The sequence below is a fragment of the Sceloporus occidentalis genome, unplaced genomic scaffold (assembly GCF_023333645.1).
Source record: "Sceloporus occidentalis isolate IW3139 unplaced genomic scaffold, rSceOcc1.0.p SCAF_1, whole genome shotgun sequence".
Taxonomy (NCBI): Eukaryota; Metazoa; Chordata; class Lepidosauria; order Squamata; family Phrynosomatidae; genus Sceloporus; species Sceloporus occidentalis.
Window position 1 is genome coordinate 37,122,019 of NW_028316981.1, and position 27,586 is coordinate 37,149,604.

The window sequence follows — 27,586 nt, forward strand, 5'->3', positions numbered from 1 at the left end:
CATTACAGTAGTCCAGATGGGAAGTAACCAACGCATGTACCACCTTGGCTAGATCTGACTTCTCCAGGCATGGGCACAGTTGGTGCATAAGTTTTAGCTGTGCAAAAGCACTCCTGGTCACCAGTGATGCCTGGGCTACCAGACTCAGCCCTGAATCCAGAAGTACCCCCAAACTATGAACCTGAGTTTTCAGGAGGAGTGTAACCCCATCTAAAAGAATGACAAGCAGAAAGGGGAAGATAAAGGTGGCCAGGCTTGAACATTTGCATATGTATTTATCCCCATCTTGGATTTTAGCCCATCACCTTGGAATTCTTTGGTCCTATGTGCATGTTCAGACAAAAGCAAAGAGTAAGTATCAACCCCCTTGGATATGGTTTCCCGTTCCATTTCCTACACTCTGGGTATCATTTTTGTATATGGAATCTGTATGTTCAAACCCCAGTTTATGGTGGGTGAAATCAAACAATGTATATACAAATGGATTGTAGCTCCTCTCACATCTCCCTATGTCCCATTTCTCTTTAATGTGTATAATTGAATATTATGTACAGAGCATTTCTAGGAACCTGCTTAGTTTGGAAAACATACCATTACTGTCTCTTTCGTGAACTGACACATCATCTTCAAGGTAGCTGAACTGCGTCCTGCATTTCTTAAGAGATGACAACGTGGATGACGTACTACACTCTGAGAGTTTTCTCTCATTTTTGGTGTCCTTGGATGGTACTTCTGTGATGCTGAATTCTGATACTGAGCTGAGAACAATACCTTTCATAGGTTTCTCATCCTTAATTGCTAGTTGAGTTTCTAGAGCAGAAGAGATAGTCAAAATTAATTTATCAAGAGGATCAGATGTTTTGAGCTTGCCTCCATACATCTCAAATACTCATGGCATGTAAGGTATCCAATATTTTGAGACATAGTAGAAACTGAATAAGTTGTCAGTATTGGTTTTATTTTTTAAGAGATTTTAATGCTATCTTTCCATGGAATTATGTGTGTGTGTGTGTGTACATGTTTTCCAAGCCTGTTTATGAAAAATAAGAAAACATAGCAAAACACTAATCAAGAAGGTCATTAGTCATAAGAGTAACATAAGAAGAGCTGTGCTGGGGCAACTCAAAGGCCTGCCTAGTCCATCTGGGGTTGGTTAGATACTTCTAGGACAATCATGAGTAGAAGATGAACATTACAGCACTTTCCTGCTCATGTTCCCCAGGAATTGCCTCTTGGGAAGTGAATATATCATGACTAACAAGTTACTGATCAAATATCTGTATTCTGATCTTCCATTAATTTGTCTGATCTCCCTTTAAATCTCATCAAGTTGATGCCCATCAACATATCCTGTGATAACAAATTCCACAGTTTAACTATATGCTGTAGTTTATTCTGTCTTGAATATTGGTACCACTGCTTAGATGCCAAGTTCAAGATACCTTTTTAGTCATTCTTGATAGAATGTCTACCTATTATTATCCTGGTCATAGTTGGAGGATATTAACCAATTTACTTCTTTAGTAAAACCTATTTTAAAATATAATTACCATTTTTTAAAAGGCCCAGAAATTCTGACCAATTTTGAACATTGCCATTATGGCTCTGTGAAATGCTCATAAGCATTCAACAGTACTCAGCTGAGGAAATTCGGAAGGAAATAATCAGTAAATGCTAGATTAGCATTTGCTATATCCACAGGCTGCTCTGTATGTCAAGCTGAGCTTTATCCTTCAAGTGCTGTTGAAGAGGAAATCAAAACTAGAAGTATAAAAGGCATAGATTTAACCTGAATTCCCCATTACAACACCCTCAAAGAAAAGGGTAAAAAAAGAGCTGTCATTCAAGGACTCTTTTGTTTGTTCAAGAATGAAAATAGAGTGCATTTTACTGTCAGGCTCTTATTCTGAAAAGCTTCCACTAAGTAATGTTATACGTGTCTTGTTACAGAAAGATCAAGTCCTGGTACAATCACCATAACAAGCAACTTGCTATGACAAGCAGGATCCTGTCTTCCAGAAAACATTGTAGTCGAGAGAAAGCAGTGCACAATTATAGGTCTCCGTTTCATTTTTATGCAATTACCCTCGGTTCAGCCATGGGCCCATCTACATTAGGTCTTTTATCAATTTAATGCTTGCAGAAAGTGTCTGCAGAAATCAAGTTTATGCGGGCCAGCATGAAATCACATGGTTAGCTTTCTCCTTTAGAGCCTGACATTCTATGAATGTAATAATAGGTGCAGAACTTGTGGATGAAAAGAAAATGAAGACAAATAGACACTGGAGATAGGTAACGTTAATTTGGTATTATTTATGGTCAAATATACAGTTTAAATGTGAGTGCAACAAAAATTATATCCCAGTTAAATGTAGGCAACATGTCAACACTCCAAATTACAATTTCTAAATATGAATCCACATGGCTCAGCGTATTATACAATACAGAATGACAACTGTGTGGTAGTGTGGTGATTAACTCCCATTTCCATGCAACTTCTATAGACACAACACAACAAGATAATACACTGCTCTTTATTAAACTGGGCTTATTCAGATAAATGCATATGCTTCACATCACTCAAATTGTCATGTAAGGAGTACTGCTGAGGAATAGTATAGAGAACAACTCTGCCCAGATTTTAGACTCAATGTGAGTGTAGAGCTGTACCCACACTGCAGAATTAATGCATTCTGACACTGCTTTTAACTACCATGGCTCAATGATATGGAATTATGTGATTTGTAGTTTTGTGAGATATTTATTCTTCTCTCTCAGAGAGCTCTGGTGCCACAACAAACTATAAATCCCAGGATTCCATAGGATGGAACCATGACAGTTAAAGTTGTGTCAAACTGCATTAATTCTGCAGTGCGACAGCAACTCATATCAGAAATATTCCTCTCCCTGTTAATATGCCTGGGTACAGATAGACACACACAAATATGCGAAGGACAAAAAAGAAGCCTGTGTCAGCCAACTTAAAACAAAACAAACAAAAATAAATAAATAAAAACAATTTCCAATTCATTGAGTGTGAGACTATTAATGAAACTATGAGCAGATCTTTCTATTTCCTATGATTGGGGGAAACTGCAAGTAGTGCTCTCCCACCCCCAATTGTATACAAATAAAGACTCACTGTTCATATTTTTGAAAACTTCACATAAACATGCCTCAATCAGTGGAAAAAGTGCTTACAGAATATGTACATTTAGCAAAAATGTATTATAAAGTGTATATGTCGGGGGGGGGGGAAGTATAGTGAAATAGATACATATTACCATGTAGAACCCCCCCCCCCCCAATCTTAACTTGATGCAAAACAAAGCCTGAGAGAAAAGTCAGGTGGGTTTCCAAGAAATGAGAAATTGAGACTGAGGCATGTCCGCATCTATTTTAAAAAATGCGGTCCTTTCAGTGTACCTGTTTCAAATGCATTTTTCTAATGTATGTAGTTCTATATTCATTTTCACATTGAACTAAGCATGTTTGTGTACATTTTCCATATGCACACATGGATTTGTGAACAATTTTCCTTTGAAATATGTTGCAGGTTACTTTTGCCATATACAAATGGAACTGAGGGAAAGGTATTGAGGTATGCCTAGCCATTTATGCTGAATGGATTCATGGGGTCATCCTAAGTCAGCAGATGACTTGATGGCATACACATAAATGAAAGTAGGGTTCCCACCAAAGGCTACTGTGCTTTAGCATCATTTGAATGTGGCTTTTTATGGGCACCTGAGCCATATGCTTGAGGAGCAGAGGCCACTAACAAGGCAAGATGTACTAGCCTTTTCCCCTCTTCATTGCACATAATGGATGTTTCCATAGGAAACTGAAAACCTTAGGAAATTGCAAACCAAACACATTTCTTTTTCTTGAGGCTCATACAGAGCCCACACTAGAGGCTGTTGTAGCGTCTAGATACAGTCCCATCTGGAGCTCTCCGTGGTCCTAACCACACCTTTGTTCTGATTACCCATCACTTGACATCAGATGGCCTGACCATGGAGAGTCCCCATTGGAGGGTTAACTGTGGGGAGTGTTGAAGAGGACATCCCAAGATCAGGAGATCCTGAAATCTCCTCTTTAACAATCCCCATGGTGCTTCTCACTGTTTAGTCTGCCTAATCAGGATCTAATCTAATTAACAAATGTCCCAAATAACTTTCCATGAAATCCTTCTAATGCATACACAACACTTGCATGGCATTATTTTAAACCACAAGATCTTCATGAAGGGGCATCAAAATACAATCTAAACATCAGAGCAGATTGAATAATAAATCTCAAATAAAAACCTTACTTGTCCAGCAGAACAGAAGTCTCCTGGAATAAAACTGCCGAGACTAGATGGTGGAAGATGGGTAGAGAATGCACTACAGTTTCAGTACAGCATATGCTCAAACCTGCGTAGAGCTGTGCAGGAGCGTGTGGGGCACAAGGGGTGGTGCATCCCATTGGAATGAATGGGGCATGCGCCCGTGGCACCCGTGCGCTGCCGCACCACCGCATGCACGAGCCCCATTCGTTCCAATGGGGCATGAGCATGCGCCGAATTCGGCTTATGTGGGGGGGTCCGGAACAAATACCCCACTTAAGCCGAGGGTGCGCTGTACATCACTGAGAAAGCACATCTCTTGATACAGCTCATAGTGTGCCATAGGGCCTCTTTCAGAAGAGAGTTGGGAACCAGTTCTGGGCACCACAATTCAAAAAGGACATTGAGAAACTGGAGCATGTCCAGAGGAGGGCAACTAAAATGGTGAAAGGTCTGGAAACCTTGCCCTATGAGGAACGACTCAGGGAGCTGGGGATGTGTAGCCTGGAGAAGAGAAGGTTAAGAGGTGATATGATAGCCCTGTTTAAATATTTGAAAGGATGTCATATTGAGGAGGGAGCAAGCTTGTTTTCTGCTGCTCCAGAGAACAGGACCCGGAACAATGGATGCCAGCTGCAGGAAAAGAGATTCCACCTCAACATTAGGAAGAACTTCCTGATAGTAAGGGCTGTTCGACAGTGGAACACACTCCCTCGGAGTGTAGTGGAGTCTCCTTCCTTGGAGGTCTTTAAGCAGAGGCTGGATGGACATCTGTTGGAGATGCTTTGATTTGGATTTCCTGCATGGCAGGGGGTTGGACTGGATGGCACGTGTGGTCTCTTCCAACTCTATGATTCTATGATTCTATGATTCTATGATTCTATGAACCGATTGTCCTAATCCTTATGCCTGAAAGGTACAAGAACCAGACACGCTTCCTTCAGACCTCTTACATCTTTGCCTTGACAGTTTAAGGAGAAGCCAGCAACATTTAATGAAGCAACATTGTCTTAAAAAATTCCAAATGAATTTGCAACAGTCTAGGGGAAAAATAGTCCTTAGACTTCGGTTACAAACATTGATGTCATCTATAATTCCTTATTATGGGGATCAGTGCACTGGATTTTATTCCTGTGCTAGGTGTGTCATGTAAACACACAGGTCCAGATTCTATCGCACAGCTCTGTCCCTGGGCAGTATTCAGCCTGTGCCCAACTCCGATCAATAGGGTTTTAAAAGGTCCAAGTACTGGTCGGGTACGGGATGAGTACTGCCCAGAGACAGGGCTATGTGATAGAATCCATTCCAGTGCATTTTCAATCTTGCACCTAGAATGGGAATAAAAACTGGTGCTCTGATCTCCTGAGATTGTAGATCCCTTATCCTAGATGTTAATCTATACAGAAATGAATTGATTCCAGAAATTTGTAGCTACAAAACGTGAAAAGAGTCACTTACATCCTAAGAGTGAGGCAAAATACAGATTTAGGTTGAGATATACAGTATTTGTAGATCAAGCCTTATTATGAGAGAGATATCAGAGATAAAACTACAATATTTGCAATACAGTCCCATAATTTGGACCTTACCTGGATGACCTGCTTGATTTAGAATTACAATGGGGAGAACTTGAAGAGGGCAGGAGCTGGTACAACTGTCTTGGTGGAAAACCAAACAAGGATACAGTCAGCAAATGCCTCTGGAGAGTAATTCATAAAGTATATAATACATCAAAGAGGAGGCAATAGTAGCAAAAAAAAAAAAAAAAAAAAAAATCAAGTGGAAAGAGTAATGGATAAAGTTTAACTTTTATACTCATGTTTCATCAACACAGTTGTATAAGTTACTCTGGGACAACTCTATTGTCCTGGAGGCAATGTCCTTTTCACCAAGATAAAACTATGATTTTGGTCAAAGATTCTGGGTCTGTAGACCTAGTCCAGAATGCAAAAGACTCACATGTTACTTTAGTCCAATGGATGCAGAATCCTTTAGGATGATGACATAAAAGACTGAGTTGACTCCTTGTTTTCTAAAATTACCTCTCAGAGTTTGGGGAGCTGTAGTCCTCTCAGACAAACTGGTTATAGTAAACAAGGCCATGAAAGATCTGGGTGTTAAGTAATAGCTAGTCTGCATTTAAAGAAGAATTTGGGTGGGCATGCACATCAGCATGTATCTCATCTCTAGACTGAATATCTACAAGCATCTGTAACATATATATTTTAGGCAAGGTGCAGTGCTGATTTGTGAGAACAACCCCTAAAAGAGACAAGAGGAGATTATCAGATGAGGGAAGAAATGTCTTTGTCCCATCCTTTTCCCATTCTCATAGCATGTTAGAGAGAAGATTTTTATACAATGTTGTGCTTATCCAGACATTATCCCACCCAGAAAGCATGGTTGACTGTGATCGCGTGAAAGACTTTCAAACAACATTGTGCAGATCCTGTCATTGTCCTATCACTGAAGTGGCATTTTGCATTAACAGGAGTTCATGTTATTGCAATGCCACTTCAATGACGGGATAATACCGCTGCCATCTGAAAGCCTTTTGTGGGATCGCTGTCAAAGATGAGATAAAGATGGGAGAGCGATCCCATCCTTATCCCGTCCCCATGTGATAATCTCCGTCAACTGGATTTCATACACTCACAACCTTTTTGTTTCCTAGACTGAGGCATAAGGATATTGGGAGGTTTGGAAGGAGTTTATTTTGGTAGCATGGACAGAAATAGGAAACTGTACATAAGGCTATAAATATACAATGGATCACTTATGATATCATTATACTATGCAAGTCTCCTCTGGCTTTTGATTTATGATGATGCATGAGTAATTCACTTGGTTTGGGCTTACTTGATTTGCTACTACAGTAGCAGAAAAACGAGACGGTATGCTGCTTGAAAGAAGCATTTAATCAAATGTGAATTTCAATCCTATCTTATGTATGAGTGAGATCATGTATGAGTGACTGGGTAGATGGACAAGCTTTGGGGGAAGGATTTTGAGGGACGTGTAAAGCAGTAATCCTGTTAGAGCAGATTTCTGCAGCAAATGCTCCAGGGTTCCATTCATCAGAATGAAGGGAAGGACCTCCAAACACACTTTTCTACTTGTCTAAAACAAGCAGCTATGTGCCGATGCCTGACGTCTCAAGTGCTGACGTCTGAGGTTCAGATTATAAAATTATATAACTGTGCTAGTCTAAAATAAGAAGCTGTCTGTGCTGACTCCTGAAGTTCAGAAACTTCAGTTGCTTTAGAACTCAGATGATGGGATACTTGTAGGGGCACATCATACTGATATATTAACCAGTGCCGTGCCAATTGTTCTTATTAACTGCTGTGTCTTTGAATTTTAAAGCCCTTGCTATTCATTCAAATTATTGAAATGGCCCTCTACATTCATATGATCTTGGCCAGGCTGTGAGGTTGGTCTATGGCCTGCCCCCAAAGATCTATGGCATATCCCCAAGCCCTGTTTAAATATTTGAAGGGATGTCATATTGAGGACGGAGCCAACTAGTTTTCTGCTGCTCCAGAGACTAGAACACGGAACAATGGATGCAAGCTACAGGAAAAGAGATTCCACCTCATCATTAGGAGGAACTTCCTGACATTAAGGTCTGTCTGATAGTGGAACACACTCCTTCCTTGGAGAGTGGTGGAGTCTCCCTCCGTGGAAGTGTTTAAACAGAGGCTGGATGGCCATCTGTCAAGGATGCTTTGATTGAGAATTCTTGTATGGCAGGGGGTTGGACTGGATGGCCCTTGTGGTCTCTTCCAATTCTATGATTCTATGAAAAGCCATCAGAGTAGCAGGTGCCAAAGACAGGGTATTTTGATTGGTGACAATCTTTCATCCTGAGTTACTTATTTAATATCCCATCTTTTTCCCATATGGGACTCAAAACAGCCTCTACGAGTGAGGGTCTGTTTATTTGTTGATTGAGAGGCAGCCATTGCGAAACTGGTGGCACCAACAATTTTTTTTCCAGGATAATGAAAGTCTGTCTGTCATAGTTAACTTTTCATAATTCCTTTCTTCTCTTCAAAATAATCACCCTTCAATAAATTCTTGTTAATAATTTGGACAGTCTAAGGCGGCAGTGTTTCATCTCATGCCTCAGCCTACAGTACAAGGCTTCTACTGAAATTTTACAATATTGGTGAATGAGGTATTAAGAAATAGTGGCAAGGAATTCCACAGACTTAATCATGAATCATTGCAGTTTTAAAGAAAGGGAAGCAGGGAAGTGGTTCCAACTACAAGCATGCATTCCCTGATTTTACTTTTCGAATGCTAATCTGTATAGCTGCCTTAATCAAAAATAGAATTGACTTTTCTGTCATTGATTATAAACATTAGTCTTCATCCCATGAATTAAGGAAACTACAGAGAATGCATATCAGATGCCACAGGTATAATTTTGAGTTTTAGGAGAAACCTCTTCCTTGTGTATGTTTAATTAAAACAAATTATGTTAATTTTGCACCGATTAAAATGTGACATGAAATAGTATTGAAGGTAGACACTTGAAATACAGGAGGTTAAAAACTATTTTGAAAATATGAATCTTTTTAATAGGGCTCAGCAACTGGTAGTATGAGAATAGATATATGATAGAGCTGACATTTGGAGCTGTTTCATCTCATCTCTTCCCCTCCCCACCATCCTCCACTTTCAAATAAAGAAATATCGTTCTTAGAAGACATTTTGTAGCCAGACATCATATACAAAACAAAAATGTGTGTGGAGGGGGTTGAAGAAATGGGAGGTAAGGGAAGTTAAGAAAAGATTCTCTCTCCCACATCCAGTTTAATAAAATTAAAGCAATTTATGTAATATTGATATGTCGATATGTTTTTTCAATAATTTTCCCCTGCAATTTAAATAAAAATCTCATCACTTCAAAAATTATAATTATATGTCTTCCTCCCACTTGGAAAATGGCACAAGGTGCTCATTTGCAGAGTTCTACTCTTCAAATTTTTCCTGAGAATAGAAATGTCATGACTCAGTTAACAATGCTTTATTATTCACATTGATCTTTTTTTATAGTGTTCTTTATCTCAAAAACATTGTAAATCAGATAGCTTCCTCCCACTCTTTTGTTCATTTGCAAATTTTTATTATTCTCGTTTAAGAAAGCAATGGAGTGTCAAGAGTCACTATATATTGTTTATATTCTTTTTCTTCCTTTAAAATTATCTTTAACTATAAAAAAATAAAGCTTAGCAGTCAGGAAAAAAATATCTGGATTTTTAAAAGCACAGAGATAATGGGGAAAGGAAGGAGTAGGATTTGCTGCAGTGTGTGTGCATGCATGTGTCTGTATGCATATGTGCATTGAAGATATTTAACATGCTCACATGTAGAACTCTAAATCCTGACACAATGGGCCACCTTTGCTGTTATTTACTGGACAGCCAACACTGGGCCTACATCGCCAAGGGAGACACTATTCCAGGGGCATCACCATATCAAAAGAAGGAAGTGAACCTAGCTTGTGGCAAACCAAATGTCCTATAAAAACCAGTCTCCTTCCCCCTACCAGATCTTACATGATGAGCCTGTGGGGTTTGTTTATGTGGTTGGTCTGTATTGCCAGTTTGTATAAAAACATTTTTATCCTCATCTGATCCAGCCTTGACTAGCCAAAAACTTTGATCCATTGACTGTAGCCTGTGAAGTCATCTATGATCCAAGGAAGATACCAGGATATCCCTTTTCTTGATAGACTCTGTATATGTGGGGCACCTAAAGTTGAAGATCTTACGCATTACCATCTGCATTTTCAATTATATAACAGTATTAGAGAGCAATATCTAGCTCCCATCCTCAGAAATTTGAGGGAAAGGGATGATGAAAGCAAGCTGGCTCTGCTATTGTGAGGAGTTGAGCCTTTTATTACTCTTAGGGTTGCCTTGTTCGCAGTGAAAGCTGCTATTCTACGGAAGCAAGATGAAGAAAAGGACCCCAGATAGATTGTTATGCAAATTACAAGAACAGTGTAATCAGAGCCATATATTTGAAATTTTATAGAGATTTCTTTTTATGTAAGTTTTAACTTTGTATGTTTTTTTTAAAAAAATAGAGATTTCTTTTTATATAAGTTTTAACTATGTATGTTTTTTCCCTTTTATCTTGTATTCTTTGAAATGGTCTGGAGACACACACACACACACACACACACACACACACACATGAGTAGGGTCATGTTCAGTCTTTCTGCTGTTGTTAGCCAGATTTATGACATTGTACACACTGCAATTCATATTTAGATTTGTGTCACCTCTACACTATTGCCCCACAAAACCCACCTTAGAAAGCAGGCAGGCAAACCAATGAAATGACTTCTGAGGCCTTTGTTAGTGCTGTGCTAAACGCTGATACACCCAGCACATTCCACTGTAACAGAAATTTCAGGAAACTTAAAGATCTAGGCCTGGCATAGCAATGATTGACAAGAGGACCTAGTAAATTTAAAATCCATAAGTTTATTTCCAATTGTCGACAAAGGAAAACATTGAACTCAGTGGAATTCAAGTTCCCAAAAGCTGAGATCCCAAACAAGACAAAATGGCTCTTTTTATATTATTGAAGACAAAGAAGCTTCTTCAATACACCTGATTGGCTAATTACAATTTAAACATACAGAATTCTTACAATCAGAACAGAAATACATGCATACATTAAAACTGCATCATTACTCCTTACCCCCTCCTTTAGGAATTTAGTAGCTTTCCTTCTAACCTTGCTTCTGAACATCAACAATGTATCCTTATCTTAAATTGTGTATACAGTCCGTCCTCGCCTTACACGGGGGATCCATTCCGGATCCCTCCGCGTAAGGCGAATTCCGCCTATGCTCGAGCCCCATTGGAAACAATGGGGCTCGTGAGTGGTGGCGCGGTGGCGCGGTGGCACGGGCGCACGCGTGCCTCCCCTTCCTCCCCACGCGCGCCCCACGGCTTGAGCGCGTATGCTCAAGGCCGCGTATGGCGCGGGCGTGCTGTATTATGTCTAATTTTGTTGGTGCCAGCTTCTTACAGGTCATGATGCTCTTTTTACTCCTTTGCTCTAATTTTTTCTAAACTCCAAGCCTCTATTTTAAAAACCTATTTTTCTTTAACCAAAGCGACCCCATGTTTCTATGGCTTTTTATTTCAACAAGGAATTTCCACCACACCGCCTTCCAGGAACAGTGTAAAAAGCGGTTGCAACAAAATGGTTGTGGTGGGTGTATGTGAAGCAGGAGACATAACTACAACAACAGAGTTCATAGCATCATAGAACCATAGAGTTGGAAGAGACTGCAAGGGGTATCCAGTCCAATCCCCTGCCATGCAAGAAGACATAGTCAAGCACTCCCAACAGATGTCCATCCAGCCTCTGTTTAATAACCTCCAAAGAAAGAGACTCCACCACACTCCAAAGCAATGTATTCAACTGTTGAGCAACCCTTACTGTCAAAACATTATTCCTAATGTTGAGCTGGAATCTCTTTTCCTGTAGTTTGAATAATCATCACAGCTACTTCTGATGATGCAGAATCTCAGACCATGTGTCTCCTTCAGCAGAGCCCTTCTTGTATTAACCGGATTGCTTCTTCCTGCCTGTCTACACTACATATTTAAACTGATACAACTCGCACTTCCTCCCTTCTCAGAATACTTTGTGAATGATTTCTCAGGGAGTGGACTAGAGCTCCTTTACAGAAAATTCTTAGTAACTTTCCAAAATATAAATCCCATGATTCCACAGATGGAGCCATGGCAGTTAAAGCAATTTCAAACTGCTATAATGGTGTAATGCATATGTAGAGACAACAGGCAAATTAGAACCTTGGCATTAGAACCTTGGCATTAGTGAAGCCAGGAAAAGGTGGAGTCTGCTCCCAGGAGTGAGTATATAAGAGGGAGGAGCAGGTTTGAAAGTCATGGATATTTAGTGTGCCTTGAGGGGTGAAGAGCCATTAGGCTAGGTTAGGCTGCTGTGAGGAGTAGTTAGAAAGGGTTTTAGGTACCCAAGAAAGGGGCAAAGAGTGTCCTTAATTTTATTGTTGTGATGTCCTGCAGGAGATATAGTCTTTGGTGTCTAATGAAGTCACAGTTGACAAGAAGGGTTATACTATACAAAAGTTTAATAAAGGTTCTGTAGAACGTAGTCTGCAAGAAAATATATATAAAGCTATAGAGAAACAATTACAAAAACAAGCTAAAGAAACCATTAAACTCCGTAACTAATAAAGTATTTATACACCCTATCTTTTGTGAAACCATCCACTAAAAGAAATACTGTATTCAGCCTGACTTGTAAATATATTTATTACTTTGATTCAACAAACAGCTGTCTGAAGTGATTTCAGAAACATATTGAAAATGCTTCCAACATTGAGAAAAGTCTTTTAGGTTTGGGACACATTGAGTAGCGGGTGTGTGGTTGTCAAAGAATAGTTGGTGCCAAGCTGGGGAAAATTTGAGTGCTGGCATCTAAAGAGAGTTACAGTGCAGGAGACACTTAAGAGAGTCCCGGGTTTGAGTCTCACAGTAAAGAATTGGTAGGATAGTGGACATAATCTTCACATAATATGTGGGAGAGGTGACACACATTAAAAAGAAGTGAAAAGTTTTGAGAGATTTTGGCAATGCCATATTGTCACCATTATTGTAGCAATTTAATTCTATTATTCTATTACTATTTTTGTACATTTTTAACTGTATGGTGTTTTTTAATGTTGTTAGTTGCCCTGAGTCCCAGTCTTGGAAGAAGGGTGGGATATAATAATAATAATAATAATAATAACAACAACAACAACAACAACAACAACAGTATATATACCCCTTGTTGTCATCATCTAGAAACAGACATTTGTTTGAATATAGTAATTCTGTAAGGTTTTAAAAATAGTTGAAAATCCTAATATGTTTTGAAAGGAAGCCTTGAATTATTCTGCAGATAGCACTTTGAAGAAAATGCTATTGAATTTCTGATTTGACAGCAAAGGTTTGGCTTTGGCTATTGTGCCAATGATTGGATTTGAGGGCCAACCTGTTATTTGGAAAATCAGTTGCCCAGTGAAATAAAAGTAAATGAATAAATAGAATCAAACCTGGAAGACTGCCCATAATGGGCTAACAGAGAGAGTCCAATGTGGCATCTAATGTTTATAAATATGTATTTGTTATTTGTTAAGTTTTTCCCCATACTGGATATAAGCCAATAATAACATTAACAAAGCAAAATGCATGCAGTCAGTCTAATTGCATACACCATTTGTTACATTTGTTACAGATTTAATCATGGGCAACTGGACTAGCAAAAGTTTATTTGCCCCTCCACTCCTCTTCATGGTGGGCCCCATGGGCCATGAATTTCCTATGCAGATAATCAGGAACAGAGATGTAAATGTTGGACTATTTCATCTTTTCATGTGAGGATGGATAAGTTTCTTCCCAATTTTTTCTGTGCAATGAAATGAATGAAAATGAATCTTTCTGCACAATTCTCTCTCAGTAGTCATAAATCCTTAAGTGTTTAAGAATTATCCTGTACAAAAGTAGACCTTTTTTTGCACAAAAATTGTATTTGCACAACAACCCTCCCCCCATATGTCCAAATACCCACATATTTTGTATGTGCAGATTTACTGTTGTGTGTGTGGGGGGGGAGTTGCACAAAGAACAGCCATTTTGCTCAACACAACCCCCCCCCCCCCCCCATTTGTTAATGCTAGGTGAAAACCGTGCAGTTACTGGGATTTACCTAAATGTTGATTATCCATCAAGCTACTGATTTCATTGGTCTATAAACTAGTTGGAATTAAACAACAGATTCAGGATTGATTTTTTCAGTCTTAACTTTCACCTGATTTCTTCACCAGTTTACACAATTACTTTTGCACAAAAATCATTATTAATTTCCGTGTGGATTTTTCCCCCCAAGATGAGCATTTTTGTATACAATTTTGTTTAACATATATAAATTATGAAAGTAATTTCTGTGTGGATTTTTTCCCTAAGATGGACAGTTTGTGTACAATTTTGTTTAACATATATAAATTTTGAAAGTATTTTTTCCAGTTCTGTACATTATTTTAAGTAATATCCATTTATTAGAATTCCACTTTCTCTAAATTGTGAAGTTTGGTGCATTCTTTTTCAAAGGAAATAGTAATTAAGGAACTAGATTACAGAATTAAGATAAAGTTGTTTGCTTGCTTAATATCCCACATTTTTCCAGCAATAGGACATTAGGTGGTTTACAAAAAAAAAAAAAGATGCTGCTAAAAGTTTATATCATAGAAAATTAAAATATAATTAAAATATCAATAAAATTTAAAAAATATTATTATTATTATTATTATTAGTAGTAGTAGTAGTAGTATTAGTATTAGTATTAGTATTAGTATCTTATATACCACCGTTCTCCCAACATAGGGACTCAAGGCAGCGAATGACATGTATAAAACAATACAACTAAAAACAGTATAAGAATATTAAAATATATAAATATAAAAATTTAAAAATAATTAAAAATGGAAAACAGTAAATCTAGACTGTATAGAACATAATTGGACTAAGACTTTGGAGATCAGGATTTGATTCCCTGCTCAGTCATGGAAATCCAATGGGTTACCCTGGGCAAGTAACACATTCAGAGTCCCAGAAAACCCTGTGATAGGGTTGCCACAAGTGGGAAATGATTTCAAGGCACACAACAGCAGCAAAGCACATTATTAAAGGACCTTCTCAAAATTTATGCAATCAATCTTCAAAGGCTTGCTGATACAAAACTGTCCTCACCCTGCCTAGAGAAGAAAGACCTATCAAGGAAGCAGGATTCAGGGTCTGGGAACAGCCACTGAGAAGCTCATGTTCCATGTCCCCAACAAATGCATCTGTGAAATTGATGGGGCTGAGAGAAAGACCTCTCCCATGCTCCCACTGGATGTACCTATGAGAGTGGTGGTAGGTTCTCAAAACCCAGGCATATTGGAGAATATGGCCCTTCAGATAAACTGGACCAGAACCTTATAGGAGTTTATAGGTCATAACCATCAATTAAAAGGCTTCCCTAGATTTGGGTGGCACAGAGTATTATTTTTGGGTATTATCAGCATAATGATAGCACTGGATCCCAAAATTCTGTACAGCCTCTCCCAGCAGTTTCATGCATATGTCAAATAGCATGAGGGACAGAACAGAACTCTGAGAATGCTGTGGGCCAATGGTCAAGAAAATAAACAGGATTCCCCCAGCCCCACTTCTTTGTCTGCTCCACCAGGAAGGAATGAATCATTATAAAACAATGCCTCCAAGTTCCATCCCTGCAGGGCAGCTCAAAAGGATGCCATGGCACTGTTTCCCTCCAGAGAAAATACTTTCTCTGAGAGTGCAAAATTGGGTTTTGTTCCTTGGCAGAGGTTTTTAAACTCTGGGATTAACTTGACTTGATTTTGTTTTGAGAATGTATGCAGCTACACAATACATGATGAAGTCCTATTGCAGACTTCTACAAGAGTCAGGCCACCGATTAGCAGTGGAAGTGAGATGTAACTTAAACATGGGGCCCATGGAGTACAGTCATTCCAAGCAAGTCGTGCAAAAAAGCTAAGTCGGCTATTATATCAAAAGGAGGCAGAACTCCACCCTTATTCCTACCTGAAGAGGGATCTTACTCTCTCCCTCTTTCTGTATCTGTTCTATATTCAAAGCAAGCACTTTTTGCTGTCAGTATACCTCTATTGTTCATGACTCCAAATGTGTTAAAAACACAAGGGCATTTTACTCTGTGTATTGTGCATGAGAAATATTGTTACATGACAAGCTCCAATTGGCAAGTGAAAGGGGGTTTATTGAAGGAAATAGCAGTAGCAAACAGTGAACTATGCAGAATAATGGTAATTGTTCCTTTAGCATTGGCAGTGCACGTTCACTTAATATGACTCCTTCCTCTGTCTCTGCCTCATCAAGACCCAGAGGACCTGTTAGACAAGCAGCCAGCCACCTCTCTCTGGGATCAAGCTGTCAATGCAAACTTGCTTTCTTTCTCATTCTTTGAGCTAAGCTATACCCCCAGAGCTCCCAAAGCTTTTCCTGACTGAAAGCTTTTCTTTAGGAAAAAAAAAGAGAAAGAGAGAGAGGGATGCAAGCTCTGTTCTAAATTACATCACATGAGCACTTCTATTCAGATTGACAGAACAAAAGAGGTGTGTTGGGCTGGGTGGAGGGAGAGGGACTCCAAAAATACACCCTGCATTTCATTGTGTGATTTACTTCTTTGCAGTTTATCAGGGAAGGTTGGTGTGCCATCTCAGAGGCCTTATAACCCAAAGCCAAAAATAAAAGTGTAAAAGAATAAAAGAAATGTAACATGAAACTACCGGGGACTACCTCAGAAGTAACATTAACCACTAAGTCATACTGGAAACAACGGGGTTTGAAGCCTATTTCAATGAGGCTTAAAATAGATGCAGTCAAGATTAAAGCTGTGATCCTAATTCACTTATACTGAGAATCCATTTTATTTAGCTCAGCAGGAGTGGACATGCTGAAGTGTAGGATCAGACTGAAGCAGAGGGAGAGTGATAGGATAGCAGAGCTTGCTGTGAGACAATCTGCCCTGAACTGCTTCTATTCTAGTTGTCTTATAAGAATTTTGTAACTTTCAGAAAGAAAACTGAGGGGCTGTGCACACTGACCATAAAGGCTGGCCTGGGAGTGGAGTCAGGGTGTGGCGTCTACATGACGCATGCCCCAATGCTGCCCCCAAGGCAGCGTAACGCTGCTCCACACAGTGCACGGCATCACAGCACTCCTCTGGCACTGAATCCATATGATGCAGGGCAAAAGGAGCACCTTAAAGCCATGGCACCGTGGCTATCACATCCTGGAAAGGCCAGATCGGGGCTTTGGCATGTGGTTGCCTGAGTCCCAATCCGGCACAGCTGGAGCCAACTGCAGGTCACCACTTAGGGTGGTTTTAAATCCTTGGCCTTCTAGATCTTTTGGATGACCTCTTCCATAGTGTCTTAGCATAGGCCACTTTAGCGGAGGACTTCTAGGAACTGAAGTACATCACATCTAAAAGACCAAAGTTTGGTGTAGAGCGCTTATTAAATGCTAGATATATCATTGTCGGCATGGTCTTCACCATGCCACACTCCATTGTTATCAATGAAACTTTGCTATGCATATGCAATGCACTAAATCTGTGTCTGCCAATGAAGACTATTTGGAAATCGGCTTGAGATAAAGCTGTATGGTGTATAACTAATACAAAGGAGTGGGGGTAGGGGATGCTGGGATCTGCAGTCCAACAACATTAGGGCTGCAAGGTTCCTATTCTGGACATAGGTAGCCTGTCAATATTAAATCGCTGTTGAAACATGCCTTCAGTTTGGACTGTGAATAATAAAATAATAGAATCATAGAACTGGAAAGGGCTGCATGGCTACCAGATCCAATCCTCTGTGCAGTGCACAATCTTCAGCTAGTGCATCACCAGCAGGTAGCTGCTCAGCCTATTTTTGAAGACCTGACCACCTCTCTACAGGGATGTAGCCAGGATTTTGGGAAGGGGGGGGGGGTCCAGACTAAGTACCACCATTATAATGGGGCTTGGGTGCTGCGGTGTAGCAGCACACACCATTCATTGTACCTAATGGAAAGGGGGCCCGGGCCCCACGGACCTGCCCCCCCCCCAGCTACGTCCCTGCTCTCTAAGCAGTTGGTTGTATTGTTGAGCTTCTCTCATTGTGAAGAAATTACTTTGGTTGTTCAACTGAACTCTATTTCCTGTAACTTAAAACCATTAGACTTAGTTGTACCCTCTAAGGCAGAAGAGAACAAGCCTGTACCCTCCTTTTCATGGCAGCCCTTGAGATATTTCAAGAGTTCAATCATGTCACCCCTCAATCTTCTATCCACCAAGCTGAACATGCCCAGCTCCTTCAACCTCTCCTATGTTTTGTTCTCTATACCTCTTATCTTCCTTGTTGCTCTTCTCTGAACTTGTTCCAACTTGTCTCTATCCTTCTTAAAATGTCACACCCTGGACTGAACGGAGATGATGCATGACAAAGCAGAATATAGCAGGACTATTACTTCCCTCTATTTGAAAACTATGCTTGATTAGCAATAGTTGACTAACAATAAAGACTGGCTTCAGATGTATGCATTATTGTGTGCAATTTGCAAATGTGCATATTTTTCTATATTGTATATATGTGAGAGAGGGTGGGGAGAACAAGAGAGAAAGAACTTCATCACAAACATTGCAAAAGTATATTTTGCGGTGTAAATGTCTTCCAGTTTCTGTTTTAGTTTGTGCATATGTATTCACATTGAATATGATCTAAACATTTTTTTTTGCCCTCCCCTAATAGTATGTAATGCCATTTGCCCCCTATAAAATTGCAACACATGTGAAATATATACTCAAAATAACTGTATATTAAAATCTCTACTTACTTGGGTCTCCAAGAGGTTGAGATATAGGGCTGGTTAATCCTTTGGATGAAGGTGCAAGTGACCAAAAAGAAAAAGAAATAATTTTTATTAGATAGCTTTAAAAGAATACCCACTGAGGTATTTGACTTAATCAAACACTTAAAAATACAGGGAAGCCGAAATGTAAAGCAAAAGCTAAACATACCGGTTGTCTAGAACCTTGATTATTCCACTGGAAGAAACTAAAGAAAATTAGTAAGTCTTGCAAGAGATGGATATCCCCACATCCGTTTGTGGGTGGGCCATCTGTGGATACACATCAACCTGTAGAAGAGCATAGCTTCATGGAGACCAAGCACAACTACCCAGCATCATAGCCATGCACATTACTGGTTTGACTGACACTGACCACTTTCTTTATCTTCTGCAGTGTCCAACAGATCTGGGGTCCTTTACTGAGGTACTGTGCAGGAAAAAGATAGCTGTCGTGACATCATAAAAACATGGCAGTTGCATAGCCCCTCCTCCATAATATCACTTGAACATGCATTATGTGAAATCTAGAATATCCATTAGCTCAATAGAGTTTTGAACAGCTCTTCACATGTTCTGTCATATCTACAGCGCTATATAAATAAAGCATAATAATAATGAAAAGCAAATACTTCTGTGTGGCAACATTACAGCAAATGTACATCAGCCTTTGCTGTTTCCATTTTCTGTAGATTTATTGTCCACTTTATTTATTTGTGGCAACATACTTCCACCTCCAATTTTAGAGTTTCCAAATAAAACCATAGAGCTAGCTAAGTTCTTCCATTTTATCTGGATGAGGAAATGAACCTAGGCACTTTGGCAGCCTTAGATCTGTCTTGGTCCTCAGTGTATCCAAATGCTGATCATATGTAGAGTAATTATGACTTAATTTTTTGCTTTCTGGTGTACATTTTTAGCAGTTGATGCATTCCAGATCTTATTGCAGCCACAAAGAGACTTCACATAAGCACCATTTTATTCCACAAACACACAGGGCCACATAGGAAAGGAAGGATTAACAGCCTCATCACAGCATTCTACCAGTTCTGTTGCTGTAGTACATGAAAATGCTGGGCTCCCCAGGTCAAGGAGTCAGGTTCTTCTTCAGGAACAATACTACCACTTAAAAGGGCAGGCTTTTATTAATATTTCCATGAAAGAAACATGGGGGGAAATAGATAGGAAATAGACAAAGAGTAAGAGCTGCTGCTGGAAATCCCACCTGGAAGCTGAAGAACACTGAAATGGGAAGCTGTGGTTCACAGTGTAGATTGTTCATCAAAACAATATTTCTTTGTGGCCTTTGCTTCTTCACCAAATCACTGAAGTTTCCCCTTATGCCCGCATTCTCTTGAACATATGTGTTCAAGCGTGAACATATGTTATAGCTAACCCAAAAATTTACAAGCACAAATTTTCATCTAGAAATCCAGGTAGCATGATATGGCGAAACTTGAGGATGGTTTCAGAAGCAAGCAGAAAAATTTCATGCAAAGTTTGTGGAGGACTCTGTATTGCCAAGTCTCTTTTTTATTTTGAGGCAGTACCATAGCACCTATCAGGAATTCACATCTACTATTCTCTTTTAAAATACCTTGGGTATCAGCCAGTGTGTGATACAAGAGACCAATAGAATCCCTGCATGGCCATGGAAACTCATTGGGTGAGCAGGGACAAGTCAAATTCTTTCAGCCTCAGAGGAAGGCAAAGACAAACTACCTCTGAACAAATATTGCCAAGAAAACCCTGTGATAGGTTTGCTTTAGGCTCACCGTAAGTCAGAAATGACTTGGGGTCACACAATACCAAAGCATTACTCCAGTATATTCTTTGTTGTAGTTCTTCCAGAATCTTTCAGAACAACATCTAGGGCATTTTTAATAAAATAAACTAGTGACTTCCAGCGGTCAGTAGTAGATTGTAAAACTCTGCCACTGAATTTCACCCAGTTTCTCATTTTTCCACTGGATTTAGCATTCTGTTTGTTCCACATTAAATCATAAGATTTTTTTTTACAAACAGAAACTTGTGCGAATGTGTGAATTTTTGTACATGTTTTCTATTGTATGTTGTTCCCTTTCGATTTATGTATTTATGCATGCTTTCAAACGTACACTCTGAAATGCATTGCAAATCTTGGAAATGTGAATATTTGCAAAGTAAGATATATTTCTTTCTGCTGCGAGTACAGGGAGAGAGGTATTCCTGCATCAAAATATGAACCCTACATATTTCTTGCTGAGCTTTAGAAAAAAAAGATTTCTACTGATTCCTTATACATCGGGGGGGGGGGGGAATCTTATGACATCCTCGAAGGGGGAGGCTTCTCTCCATCCCATCACCATCACAAGCACAGTTGGTGGGGAAGTGAGAAAGGTCCATTTCCATGGCTGCCCCTAGACTCTGGAACTCCCTGCCCAGGGAGACCAGAATGGCCCTTTCCTTGATGGCCTTCCACCGACAAACAAAAACTTTCCTTTTCAGACAGTCATTCAAAATATCCAAAACAGAAAGCTTTTAAAGAATAGCCTGGGGTGTTATATTGTTTTAATGTATTTTACACATTTTTTAATCTTTTTGATGTTTTTGCTATTTTACCTTGGAATCTGTTTTAATTATTGTACTAATTTAATTTGGTTTTAATGTACTATTTTTGTATGTTTTTAATTGTATTATTTTTAATGTTGCAAGCTGGCCTGAGTCCCAGTCCTGGGAGAAGGGCAGGATATAAATAAATATAGTAATAGTAATAGTAATAGTAATAATAATAATAATAATAATAATAATTCAGAAGATTGGGTACTGGAGGTTTTTGGCATATCAGAACTATGCCCATTCATTGCCATATTAATATGTTATGTGGTTGCTCTTGTTGTTTCTTTCAGATTCTAGATTATGGCTGGTGAGATAGCAAGTCTTGATCTGCAGCAATAGCATGATATATTACATGTCATGCCAAGTCCACAGTGGTAATTTCAGATCCCACCTAAGCCTGAATGATCTGGCTGCGGTTGAGTGGCTGGAAAGGAGAGGCCTCCACCAGCATGGTCTGCTGCCTATGTTGTTTGGGGAGTGCATGGGACTTCTACCACACATTTTGGTCTTTCACCTGGGAGGTAATGATCCAGGTTTGTTGAAAGGCAAGGCCCTGGTTATCTGAGGCATTCATGACTTGGGGGTCATACAGTCAAAATGGCCTGGGATTCCCATATTGTGGTCTGCCATTTCTTCCCAACAGACATGGCAAGGAGAAGGAGACCCTTGGTGCATCTGGAGAAGGATGAATAATGACATTTGAAATGTCTTAATGAAGGGGTTGAGTCACTTTTTGCCACATTCTTTGATAGTTTTTCATAAGCCTGAGTGCTACAGAATTAATGGCATTTACCTATCAGAGGCAGGTAATCTGTTGTTTTTCAGAGATCCGCAACATGGAGTGAGGATTCTTTTGGCCTGCCTGGTGGCAGATAGGGGCTATGTCGTTGTCTGACCCTTACCTGTGGCCATTAATAGGGAGAGAGAAATAGGAATTTGGTGAACAACTATGGTGCCCATTTAGTGAAGGGAAGGAACTGCCTCTCTAAGTCATGAGACCAGGGCAGTGGGGAGAATTCCATAGGAGATGGCCTGTGAGCTGAGACCTCACTTTAATTCATGTGACTTGGGGGAGGACTTCTTGCGTTGGCCTTCCAGTAGTGGCGTGTCTGGGGAGCAACCAAGCTTTTGGGTTCTCCTGGGGACTCAGGTGTTTCTCCCAGGGAAAGCTGGAGTGGAGGTCTAGCTGAGATCACCTCCTCATTTAATTCTATGCTAGGTTGTCCCCCTCTTTTGTATCACACAGGGATTAAAGGTTAAATAGATTAATAGTTATAATAAAGTTGCCCTTTTCATTCAATGCAACCAACCTCAGTTGTCTGCTCCTTTATTTCCACAGTTGGTCAGGAAGGTAACTATGTTGTTTTGCTGCTATACTTTGCCAGTATGGGCATATTTTGAACTCTGCAAATACAAGAGGACTGAGTATCCTATTTTCATCCAGTTGATGTAAGTCTGAGAAACTATGCTGCTGCAAGTTTTACAGATAAATGTTCTTTCCTTTTGTCTTCAATAGAAAAGAGTAGTTGAACAGTCATTAAAATGTATCTCATGGGATACAGCATCAGTTTTCAAAAGGAAGAAAATGTATAATAATAATTGTGACAATAGTTTTCAACATGTTTCTCATTATCAACTTTGTTGGAAACTCAGGGTTTTTAGACTGCGAAATTGAGGAATCCCTTTTATCTGTCTCTTGCGACCTAATCCTCCATTAGGCTACATTGGGATTGTTGGCATGTGTGACTTTTGTCTTCTACACAGGAAGAAAAACTCTGGTTCATGTGAATGCCTTGTTAAAGTCTGTTGAGGATTAAGGGGTATGACAGTTTTCATGTTGTATTCCTTTACTAGGGATTTTACATTGAGAATTTTTTTTTTTAATGGGAGGTCTTTGCAATATTTTTCAAGTAGTGATTGTTTCCCATTTACACCCCTTTCCTTTGTTTCCTTTGTTTTTCTGAAACAGGCAGGGTCATATTCCATCCACCTTCACTTTTTGTTCCTATTTAGGAAAATACTAGGTAGATCAACAGTAGAGAAAGCAAAGATAGATAGCAACCAAGATAAGAAACGGAAAGAAATGTCATTGTTTAGTCTCTGATATGTGAAGTGTTCAGTGCTAACATTTGATGCTCAGCATCTCCATTAAGAGTCTTGAGATTTAACACAACACATCTAAAAAGCAACCCTTTGTCCTTGAAATGGGCTGTTGATAAAAATGGCAGGTCTTCAACAAAAGGCAGATTTGGTTATTTCAGCTCCTAAGTAGAAGGTTGGGAAGTCTTTGAAATTTTTTTTTTATTTAATAGGTGCACACAGTCCCATACTTAAGACCACATACATTCCTAGATCTGTGAAGTCAATGTGAACTAAACTCTTAAGCACCACATAAAAATATATGGCTGTGTAGGAGAAAAGGTATCCAGATTATGTGGAATGTTTTATGGCCCAGAGTACTTCCTCCATTCTAGTGTTTTGAGGAAAGAAAAACAAGTTTGAGTGTATTGCTTTTGTCTCAAAAGCAACCATCACTAGAGATTGCTTTCTCCATGGATCAGAATTCAAGCATCTTATGAGCATCCATTTTCACCATTTTTCCATGTATTTTGAAGTAATCTAAGACCAACATAATCACCTTCGATAATTCTGTAGCCAAGGGTGCTTTTCAGTAAGAGCTGCTTCAGACATGAAAAAAGAGCAGTTTTGGTTTTAGCGCAAAATATAAGCATATTATTATTATTATTATTATTATTATTATTATTATTGTACTGAATTTATGCTCCACCTTTCTCCTCAAAATGGGGTTCAAGGCAGTTTACAATAATTCAGAAAAGATGCCACTAAAACATTAATTTATAAAAGTTAAAAGGGAATTAAACATCAGAATTATGAAAAACATGTTTTAAAAAGTTAAAACATTTAAACCCTATTTAAAAAATCATGCCAATAAACGATTTTTTAAAAGTTTAAAACAGTGCACCACTTGCATACACTCCATAATTAAAATTAGAATTTAAAGTTCAAACGCCTGGCTAAATAAACATGTCTTCACCTGTTGGTAGAAAGAGAGCAGAGAGGGGGTCAACCAGGCCTCCTGAGGGAGGGAGTTTCACAGTTTAAGAGCAGCCATAGAGAAGGCTGTCTTCAAGTCCTCACCAGCTGCACCTGCAGAGGTGGTGGACCCAAGAGAAAGTCTTCTTCTGCAGATTTTAGTGCTTGAGCTGGCTTATACAAGGAGATACATAGGGAACACACACCGGCACTTTGTGCCAGCCTGTGGGCGAAGTCATGGCGTGGCGTCTGAATGCTGGATGTCGTGTCTCTGCCCCCATCGTGTCATGACACCATGCAACCTTCTACATGGCATGCAGCATCATGATGCGAATCTCGTGCAGCACTCAAACAGTGAAGCACAGAAGAGGCATCATCATGTTACCCTATCGCAGCTATGACATCCCTTCCAGGGAGTGAAAAAGAAGCCCCTTTTCAGAGCCTCTTTTTGCTCCCTACAGAGGCCACGCATGCAGTTGCCACAGCCTAAATCCGAGGCAAAAAGGAGTGGTGTCTTGCCACTCTTTTTTGTGTACAGCTCCACATTCTTTCAAATAAATAACAAAACTGAATGGTAGCAATCCCAGCTCCTTTGCTGGTTTCACCAGATGATACATATGATACTAATGCACACCTTTGGTGCGCATGCTTAACTTTCATACATATTCATGTAAAACATCTACAGTGTACATATAGACTTGGGTGTGAAGTTGCTCTAATGTTCATGCAAAGAGGAGACAATTTCTGCTAATGCCCTCTTCCCCTTTCCGAACCATGCACTACATCCAACACCATTCCCAAGGGATTCCAACCCTGAAGAGAAATGTGAGTTTGGGGTGGGATTGGTGGGCTCAAATAAGAAAGACACACCCCATTCTCTGAATTTGAACTGAATAGGAACAGAGAATATGGAATATGAATATGAACTGTGACTATGGAAAAAGAGGTAGGAGCTTATCCATCTTATGTTAAATGCCCATGTGTTTTGCATGCAACAACAGTATGTGCTTGATATTATTTGTACCAAGAATGTTTCCTGTGATGCTTTTCTCTAATGGTGTACCAATAAGAAATATAAACTAGACAATGAGATGCCTTCACATTTTTAAAGAATTCCTCACTTGAAAGAATGAATATTGTTATTTGGCTACAGAGGTAAGACGTGGAACATAATATATATATATATATATATATATATATATATATATATATATATATATTGCTTTGTAGCCAGTTAGCATCAACTACATTTCTGTGTCATAAATTAGAGTTCCAGCTCTTGAATCTTTAACCTGCAAAAATGGTGTGGGCTGAGAATATAAAATATATAATATAGTTTCCCCCAGCAACTAAATCTATACTCAAGGAACAGGTTAGCTGATTTATATTTATTAGGAATCTTAAGGGACCATCAAAAGGGGCATTTATTTGTTAGTGAAATATCAATTAAGATAATATGCAAACTAATACAGTAATCAAATAGACCTGATGGATAACATAACCTCTCCCTCCCCCCCAACCCCAGTTGAACAGGCATGCTAACAAATCTATTTGATCAATATATGGAATGTAAAAAAAGAAAAGACAAGATTGACTGATGAATAAAATGAAACTGACACAAATAGGCTGACAGCCAGTTTCAAGTCTCTTTAGGGCAAATGCAATTAACTTAGAATAATAGACTCAAATTTGATGGTTAGAAATGCATTTTTATTAACAATCACAGCCTGAATCATTATGTGTGTGCTTATGAATAAAATTGTACTTATATTTAGCGTGTGTGTGTGTGTGTGTGTGTGTGTACATATATCTAAGCACATATTAAGAAAAGAGAAGCAAAATATATTATTTTTTCAGCATCACATTTAAAAAAAAAAACCTGAAGGTATTTTAAATAACAATTCACATACAACACATCTGTAAATAAACCAAGTCTACAGGTATCCTGGGAAGAGATACATAGCAAAGATCACCAGTTCCCCACACCCAGCAAGTCCTCAAACCTCTGAGCCTTTTGGGATATAGATCTGCAATCAGGGATTTTTACCAATTTCATTCTGAAGAAGAGAAGTCATTACTAGAAAACTATGCTCATTCTCTTTAGTTTAATAGCTTTTTAAAACGATTCATTTAGAGAAGAAAAAAAAGATTAACACTTTATTTACCAAGCATTTTAGTTCTGCTAGAAATGAAATTATTGAGAAATTTGTAAGCTGTATCTTAAGCCATGGTTTGGTTTTTTAAAATATAAAAATAGTTGCCAACCTGTTTTCTGTGGCTTATGTGAATGCCCCCCACTCCATTTTAGCAAATAATTTATGAGGTTTAAAAGAAACAAAACAAAGGATTGACAGGTGAGAGGGCAAAAAGGGAAAGATATAGAGGATGTGAGCCAAAGATCATAATGCTGAAGTCCAAGTGATTTGGAGCATAAAAGGGAATGTTCCAAATTTCCACATTAGCTTGCAGAAAGAGCTACTCGTGGAAATTGCTCTCACTTCAGTTTTCACAAGCCAGCAGCTTAGAAGGAACAAGTATCTGTGTTGGAAAGGGAAGGGCTACCAAGTTGAGAATAAGACCTCGGCAAGACCTAGGCCTCAGACTGTTGGATTCTAAGACCCATGGAGAGCTGAATGTCAGTACAAGTGGGCCAGAAGCAGGCATTGGCCCAAAAGGGATGGGACTAGATGAATGTATCCAGACTCAGATACAATGGAAGTGAGAGCATAGTCAAAACTAGGGATAAGTAAAAATTTCATTTTGTTTGATAAGAAAATTCCAAAATGCAAAATTTCTTCTTACATTTGATGGTGAGAACAGTTTTATTTTATGAAACACAGAGAGATGGAAAATTAAAGTCAAATTTGCATATGTGGGCAGAGGCCTATGAGTACACAGCACTTCAAAACCCATATTTGAATCTTTTTGTATTCACAGAGTTGGAAGGGATCCCCAGGGTCATCACTCCAAATTTCTGCCATGCAGTAAGACACAATCAAACCACTCCTGACAAATGGCTATCCAGCATCTGTTTTAAAAACCTCTAAAAATGAAGACTCCACTGCTCTCCTAGGTACCATGTTCCACTGTCAAATGGCTCTTACCATCAGGA

The 27,586-nt window shown here is 39.1% G+C and overlaps 1 protein-coding gene across 1 annotated transcript in view; it reads right to left on the bottom strand.

The window, feature by feature from the left end:
* MDFIC2 (MyoD family inhibitor domain containing 2) overlaps nt 1-27,586 on the bottom strand; it is a 72,060-nt gene that overhangs the window by 18,010 nt on the left and 26,464 nt on the right. Inside the window, exons 2-4 of the mRNA XM_089495434.1 lie at nt 18,811-18,849; nt 5,920-5,988; nt 592-810 (exon numbers count right to left, since the gene is read on the bottom strand). Of these exons, the coding sequence (XP_089351560.1) occupies nt 592-810; nt 5,920-5,988; nt 18,811-18,849 (327 nt within the window). The remainder of the gene's footprint in view (nt 1-591; nt 811-5,919; nt 5,989-18,810; nt 18,850-27,586) is intronic.